This window comes from Idiotropiscis lumnitzeri, chromosome 11 (assembly GCF_059441095.1).
Source record: "Idiotropiscis lumnitzeri isolate Australia: NSW breed Sydney's pygmy pipehorse chromosome 11, RoL_Ilum_1.0, whole genome shotgun sequence".
Lineage (NCBI taxonomy): Eukaryota > Metazoa > Chordata > Actinopteri > Syngnathiformes > Syngnathidae > Idiotropiscis > Idiotropiscis lumnitzeri.
In genome coordinates, this window is record NC_142401.1 from 478,042 (window position 1) to 486,456 (window position 8,415).

General features: G+C 43.4%; 1 protein-coding gene across 1 annotated transcript; it reads right to left on the reverse strand.

Moving 5' to 3' along the window:
• Positions 1-1,477: 1,477 nt before the first annotated feature.
• LOC148326626 (rac GTPase-activating protein 1-like) lies at positions 1,478-8,002 on the reverse strand. Its single transcript, XM_088308928.1, has 17 exons — positions 7,828-8,002; positions 7,474-7,579; positions 7,018-7,220; positions 6,682-6,833; positions 6,429-6,498; positions 6,296-6,349; positions 5,393-5,467; positions 5,188-5,305; positions 4,940-5,094; positions 4,187-4,351; positions 4,015-4,110; positions 3,714-3,912; positions 3,439-3,544; positions 3,215-3,347; positions 3,011-3,134; positions 2,795-2,903; positions 1,478-2,497 (listed from the first exon to the last, which is right to left on the reverse strand). Exons 2-17 carry the CDS (start codon positions 7,556-7,558, stop codon positions 2,428-2,430), a joined length of 1,914 nt encoding a protein of 637 aa, XP_088165054.1. The 5' UTR covers positions 7,559-7,579; positions 7,828-8,002; the 3' UTR covers positions 1,478-2,427.
• Between the last annotated feature and the right edge of the window lie 413 nt (positions 8,003-8,415).

An 8,415-nucleotide genomic window follows, 5' to 3' on the forward strand; every position in this document is an offset into this window, starting at 1 on the left:
CGCTGCTTGCTCGAGATAATTGATTTCTCTGTGGTAACAAGGTATCGACCACGCGTAAGATGGCTAAGATGGCAGTTTGATTCAAAGGCGTGGAGACGGTGTGTGTGTGTGTTTTCGCGATAGAGCCGAAGAAGAGATAGCGAGAGATCACTGAAAGGCAAATAAGCCCCACATTTATTATTTGCAGTGAGCGTGTCAAGTCCAGTTTGGTTTTGCAGCATTTTCTACATTTAACTCACCGCAAAGAACGCATATTGATTTCAAAATTTCCCAACAGTAGAAACCAATTCGTAGGACCACTATTTTTTTTCTGACTTACATGCCTGCAAATGACGCAACATCTTGCAGCGCTGTACTCTTGTTTATATGTTACATGTGTTGCGTCGTTTGTCGCACAAACCAACAAATTCTAAGGCAGCAGTCGATACGTTCAACGGCTACAAATTCAAATCCAACACTTCTTGAACACAAAATGTCATGTTTGTGCAATGTCAAAATGTCTTCCTGCTGTCTCAGGCCATACGGGGCTAGCGTATTGAGTCGTCATATCACAGGTACCGACTTCTTGGCTCGAAAACTGGCGTAGCCACACCGTCATATAAGTTCGACAACGCTGGAGGATGACGAACATCAACAAAATCTGCAAAGTCAGTAAGATCAATAAATGAAGCTTAGAATACAACCGTGCATCGATTGCATTCATCTCGCAGAAAGGGTGGCCTTCTCCTGCACATCGCTATTTAAAGGGAGGCCTTTTGATAGCGTCGTCGTTGTGGTGGTGGTGGTGTGTTTACAAGCTTACATTGTAATTTATCTAAGCGCTCTTAATTGGACCAGTTACTCATTTGGCCTCTGCAGTCCCACAGCAGAGCGCAGCTTGAACGGTGCGCACTCTTGCTCCAACATGGAGGGAGCTCCACACGCACACACACACACACACACACACACACCGCCAGCTGTTTGTTGCCTGCAGCAGGCGAGCTTCTGCTGCACGAAAACGCCGTAAATAAACACAGCGTTCCCACATCGACACACTGGAGGCCTCATTTCAGCCTTATCAACTATTAATGTTCATTTGAAATGCAAACATTTTTCAAGAGTCTCTTCTGCACATAAAGAGGAAAAATAGATGAGCTGGCTCATATTTGACGATTTTGGCGGCACAGCTGCCCAAAGGCCACAAATTCAGTTTGCAATGAGATCAGGAAAAACAATAATAATAATAATAATATTCCCTTTATTAGTCCCACAATGGGGAAATTCGAGATTCGAACCCAGGCCTCCTGGGGAGACTGGGTCCTGAACGCGGCGCCTTAGACCACTCGGCCATCCTGGCAGCCGTCCATCAGTGTCAAGGCAAAACATCAAAAAGCATCACCTCATATTAAGAAAGAACACCCAAACAGACAAAATGACATTTCATGCATTTTTTTTTAATCAATCAAGGAGTGTGTACTTTTCAGACTCCCAATGGCAAACGGGAGGACAGAAGACATTTTTGACAAAAGAAGCAAAACTGGTTGAATGATACTTTCTCAGGCTTGGTTTCCCAACAATTTCATTCAAAAGAATGACAACTCATTTGAATCAAATGTGGATATTTCTTTTTTTAAGCAGGAATGTTTTTGGGGATGAAAATAAAACATAAAGGGACAGCTGGCATAAAAATGTACTAAATTTAAAATGCATATACAGTATAAATGCTGTTGGCGCACAAGGCCTGACGAGGACGTTTCTGCATCCATAGCAGTTGTCCAGTCAGTAGCGAGTGTGCCTTTTCTCCGTTACAGCGCAGACAGTAGTTAGTCACAATTGCACGATCATAATAAAAGCAGAAGAGTAATACAACAGCAGCCTCTAGTGGTGAGTACATTCATTCACTTTGTTGCATAGATAACGGTGCAAAATGTTGCAGAATTCCCATTCAGTGTTCATATTAGTAGTGTTTCTTGGGCGTATTCATTCATCTGATTATGAATCATCCTTACCACACAACAAACATAAAATAATGTTTTTAAAGCAAGTTTCCACTCAATGACAAGATTCTAAAACCAAAGTACTCATTCATTTTTTTCTCCCTTTGACCCACTTCCACATGCTGCTCCAACCTGGAAGCTGCGATTACAACCACACATTCATCGCTATGGAAAAGAAAAGAAGAAAAGAGCCTTCTAACGGGTGAGCTCGGTCATAAAGCCTCCGAACCTCAAGAGCAGTTTTTGGTCCTTAACAAATAAAAAGAAGATCAAAGGTAGAAAAAAATCTTCATGTGTTTTCTACTCATCTGATTGGAAAAACAAAGACATGATAGACAGAACGCATTCTTAAGATACAATTGCACGTTAGTTTGACTCCCATTTTTGTGGAAATGGAGCTTGTTATTGCAGCAAGTACTACAGAAGTCATTTGCAAAACTCCAGTTGGCCGTTACTTCAGATGTGGAGACTCGAAGAATTTGCCTCGGGGGTTAGCAGCTGTTTTGTTCTTGCCCGCAAACCTAAAGACGGTGGTGGGCAACACCTTTAGAATATTGAGCCCATTCAGATGCATCAAGCACCACAACATTTCAATTGCACTCATGCCTCATGATATTTTTTACTAGTCAAATTTGATGCCAATTGCAGAACATCTACTGGGTCTACATTAAGCGTGAATCGTTATACGCTGCAAATAGACTCCTTCAAGTAAATTAAAACAGGAACGCAAAGCTTCCAAGCCAAGTGAAAATGTCGATATTTATGTGACATTTGACGCACCCTCCAACACGCGTGAGCGTGTACGCGAACTAACTTACATGGTGGTGCTGGACAGCGTCCGCATCATCCGCTTCGACAGCGAGCTGGAGGAGGGCGTCTTTGTCATCAACTGGTGCTCAGGAGTCGTCAGCGGTCCAAGTATGCTGACTGCAAAACACAGCCAGGCGAAGTTCATGCAAGTTGGAAGCAGAGTTTTGTTTTGGACAAAAGGCAACGTTCGGTTTCAATACGTAATCATCACTGTCATGTACGACCTTGATGTTGTAATTCACCACGACTCGGCGTCACGGTGAAGTTAGCATCCTCCACGCCAACGTTATCCGGATGCGCATACTGACTCCAGTAGCTCGCCGGAATACTAAACAAGCGTTCAATCACCTGGACGCAAAAGAAAAACGAGTCCAAATGAATTGCGAAGCCAACGATCAGACTTCCAGAATGTGACGTGCTCAATTTACCCGCGGCTGTCTGCTCGTGTCACTCAGGACAGTCATGGTGTCTGGGTTCGGAACAGCGTGGCCCACGAGGGTGGGTCCGAACACCCTGGCCAGGTTGGTCACGTCCATCTTTGTATCCACACTCCTCGCCACTCTGGGGGAAAAGTATGACAAGGATGCTGACTGTCGGGCAGAGAAAATCTCAGAGTTGAGGACGTTAGGCTTTAAAACTCAATGAAAGTTACTTGTGCAGATGGATCATGAGGCAGGCCAGAGTGTCTCGGTTCGGTTGTGGCAACTCGCTGATGGTTTGGTACAACAAGGCGAGACTGTTCCCATCATCCAGAATTTCTACAATATCAGCGGGGACAATTTTTTTTTTTTTTTTTGTACACAAATGATTGTGTGGGTCGTACACGCCCATGCATCAAGTGCAAAATTAATTTCAATGCGTCCTTTGTCATCCCCTCATCTCAACCAATTCGTCGGTGAACACGGTGGATTGGCAGAGAAAACTGACCAGCTGCCTCCATGAAGGTTTGGTTGAGGCGGAAGGTGAGAATCGGCTCAGGAAGGTTCCTGAGGAAGTGTTTGAGAACGCCGGTGATGACGTTGACGTCCTCTACTTTGTTTAGCGCTGGCAGTGTCTTTCCGCGAATCAGCTTCTCCTTCAGCGCCTTCACCTGACGTTCCTGACCAGAGATTCTGTAAAGGCCAACCTAAGAAGAGGACATGCCGTGATACAGTCTACTGGGAATTAACCCAAATATCAATGTAAAATTCATACATACGGCCACAAAACAAGAAAGCGGCTCACTCACCTCATGCAGGCCTCGATGTTCAATCTCTTTGATACAATAGATGACTAAAGCTGGGATCTTTGGAGAAGTGGCCGGTGCAAAGTCGGCCAGCGTGCTCTGCGAGCGCACATGAAGTCAATGAAAAGGGTCCAGTGAAGGCATACGGGGAAGCAACACGAAAGACACGCGGCACCTCTGCAGTCGTGATGGGAGTGCCGACGGCAGCGGGATTGCAGGGCAGGGGGCAGCAGTCGCGGCACTCGGGATGAGTCGCCATCCTGCAGTCCTGACAGCGAAGGTACATCTTGCCAAACTTGGTTCTTCTTCCACACGGCGCACAGAACTCGGATTTGATCACCTTTGTGGGAGTGCGGAGAAAAACAAGCGTGACACAAAGTCAAAGGAACAGAAAGAGCGATTGTGCTTAACTGCTTATGGAAGCAACAACCACAATATGATGATTGTGCAGATATTCATCTGGCGTTATGCGGACAACAACTATGTGCCATGTCAAAACAACAGCAACCTCAAAGGAACTAGAATAAAAGACCCCAAAACATTCATCTCACCATGTATCAGAAACATTTGTCCGATCGTGGCATGAATCTTTTCGAAAATGTCATGTAAGCCTCAGAGGGCGTTAAAATGGGTCCCTCGTCAGAAAACGCTTTGCCACCCCGCGGGGACAGTGGATGAAAAATGAGCTGATAGTGGCGAATGTCTTTATTTTGACACGCCACACCATTCATCCATTATCTGAGCCGCTTCTCCTCACAAGGGTCATGAGGAAATGTCGCCAATTAAAATGTCATTCTCATATTTGCGCGGCTGTTTGAAAGGAAGTAGCAGTACGCATAACACGGTGCGAGTCAGAGAAAGCAACATTGAGTGGCTAAAATCGATTGTAGTGAACCGCAGTGGAAACAAGTCGATAGTGACGGCTCACCGTTTTGGTGACAAAGATATGCGGCTTTCCTGATCCTCCTCTCTTGGATTTGGGAGTTTGGAAGTGAGCTGGGAAATCCGAGACTGCTGTGCTGGCTGCTTCACAGTTGGTTTCAGACAACTCGGTAGAAGTTGATTCAGCCCACGCTTGGGCAACTGTCAGCAAAATAACGGCACAAGATATAGAAAGTGAAAAGCATTTCTAAGAACTGTTCCCATGTCTCAAATTAATTATCCGGAATTTCTTACCACTCTTCTTTCTGCTGCGTGTCCCGTAGGCGACCGTCTCGAAGGTGGAGACGGCCTCGACAGCACCGCCACTTACCGGCACAGTGATGGTGGTTTTGGCAACGATGGAGTCATTTATCTGGACACGATGACATTTTCAGGAAATGTTTAATAAAAGAAAAAAAAATAAATGTTAATGTTATTCTTAATAATGAAGCATACTTACTCGATCAGATGCGCGACCCAACGAGCGGGGTTTCTTCATTGCTTGCGGCGGAACCTCAAGTTTTCGAGAGGAACGCTGTGGATTACAAAGGAAGTTTGGAAGGAGCACTAATTAAGCTAAATCAACTTTCGGAGCTTTGAGCCGTATTAAAATGCTCATTTCTTATTAAAAACACAAGCAAACGGGTGTTTTCCTCTTTTCACTCATCTTGGAACATTGCTGCTCATTGCTCCTCTCTAAGCACGAAGCCAATCCAAGAAAACAACCGGCTCCGCACTTTAACCATACGGCACCTTGCAGACTAAACACACGCCACCTTTCACAAACTTTCCCTGCAGTTGCTCTGATTTTCGTACGTCAAATAAATTCTAAAATGTTTCCACATAGCAATGTGCTCAATGGCTCGTCATTGCTGTGCGGTGCATAGAAGGATTTTTTTTCGATGTAATTTTGAGATGTCCTACTGTGAGAGCGGTCATTGAATGCTCCTCGAATCTAGAAAAGAACTTGTGTGGATACGGCGGGGTGAGGTTTTTGTGAACCAGGCATCTTACTTTCGGGTTACAAAAAAAAGCCACCAAAGTTACTCAGATTTCATAAGGAATTAGATTATTAGCCATTGTGTCAAAGGTCATCTATAATCAATATACGCCCATAATTAACGGTGGAAAACATCAACTAGCATGATATAGCTTCTTTAAAAATACAGTAGCTATATGGTTTGCCTTCTGGAAAACAATGAGGAAAAGCCATGTGATTTAAAAACAATCTCTACCAAGCAAGAACATTTCTTAATATTTTCTTTTGGTACATTTCATACTTTCAGGTTTACTCTTTAATTTATTTAGCATCTTTAAGAGTACAGTTGACTATTTGACCTGAATAGAATTATTGAAGACTCACCCGTTTCGGACGTTTCTGCAGTCTCACAGTCTTCATGACAGAAGAATCAAAGCCCTACACGAAATGGGAATAAGTTGCAGCATGACTATTTCAACAAGTGCAGCAGTGTTAAACAATATATGGAAAACTGTACCATGGACTCGTCTGTTTGATCAAAACTGATGTCTGACATTATGGAGGTTGATTGATCCATGGTCATCAACCTGCAAGACAACCAGCATCATTATTTTAAACCTCTCCTGTGAAGGACTTCATGCCATATGACGGATATTGAACAACACTTTTCATACATGATGTATGTCTTCACATTTACAATAAAACACGTATATCTCCGGTAAAAAAAAGAAAAATGCAAATGGGAAAACCACAGTTCAGAAAAATCAAACCTTCTGCTGGAGTTAAGGTTGGACTTAGCAGCCTGTGCAGCCTGGGAGTGCGCACTGAGGAAGGCCAGGGCAGAGCGCTGCTCCTCACTTAGGTGGATGCTGCTACTGTTCTCAGTTATCAGCATGTCCCGGATCAGCTGTACTTGTCGCTCCTAGAGGCAAGATGAGAGGGATAAAGCCACATTTTAGGGATGAGTAACATGCATCTGGTATCAGATCTCCTTTAAAAGCACAAGGTTTTGTGATGGTGACAGTTTAAAGTTGAAAAAGAAATTGCTCTTATTTGACTTTGGACATTCCACCGAACATGAGCTTCATGAACGAAATGTCACAAACCAGCTTCTCATGGACAGCTTCAGCCTTCTGCCGTCGCCGAATCTCCACATCCACTTGGTTGCGTGCATGCTTCAGTTTTACCTCCAATGCTCCCCTCTCAGTTTCAACTTTGGCTAACGTCTCTTTGCAGGATAGCAGCTCCTCGCCTGACTGCAGCCATTTCTTTCGGCAGACCTCAAAGTTTATGGCCATTTGGAGAAACTCTAATGACATAACAGAAGAAAATAGTTGTTGCCTGTGGTGCAAGTCACAGCAATTGTGCAAGAGGCAGTGTTTCTGATTATGCTGTCTTGATGTCATGTATAAGACTAAGATTGACTACAATTATACAATTCCCCTCATATAAAATAAATTGCGGACAGGTAGTTAGAAAACAAACAAGCACATATCATTGAGAGTATTCTTCTATAGGTAAACCAGTGCAATGTTTAATGAACTGTATGAATGTTAACTTACGTGGCTCAACGCTCTCATTCAGGCTGTCCACTTGGGTGCGTAAATTCAGGAACTGGTTGTACAGATTCATCACTGTCGACTCCATTGTGCGAGACGCAACGTTAACCTACATTGTGAAAGCGACGTGAGCATACGAGGAAAGCTAAGGCGGCCAGTCGCTGACTCGCTACACTAGACAAAATAAAATGATTGCGCTGCCGTACATTAATATGGCAAAGATACAAAGATGGTCGTGTTTTGCACAGTTGACGATGAGCTACATCGCGCTTATGTTAGTTTTAACAACATCGTTGACTTCAGCGTCGATGGGTACGTTTCGCAGATTTCCATAAATAAATAAAGCAAAGTAGTTACCTCAGCAACGGCTTCCTTGTAGTGACTTCAGTGACATGTAAGGACTAGCTAAGGCAACGTTCACAAAAAAAAATGGAGTTAATTCCTAATCCGTTGCTGCGGAGCCACACCTGCCTACAGTTCGCATTTTCTTCAACAAAGTTCAAAATCAGCGCCGTTTACGTTTCTTCTTCGTTGTATAAACTAGAATTTGTACGCTCTACTGCCACCACACGTCCATAGAGCGAAAGGTCTTGCAACCGCTCCCTTATGCGCATGCGTACAAACCGTCACTGGCTGTTCTTTCATTCAACAAATATGCACGTTCGACTAAATTGTCCATAGATGGTGTGTGTGTGTGTGTATAATATATATACATATATATATATATATATATATATATATATATATATATATATATATATGTGTGTATGTACAATCATATTTTTTCCTTTCACCAGAGTTTTATTGTTCATACAAATCATATCATACAATAAACTGCATCGTTCCACTTTGCCGTTTTTATTCAGGCGACATGAACTAATTTGTGCTGTTTTCTCCAGCCACCAACTTGTGCTGCAATCTTCTGTTTACAGGGTTTTTCATTTA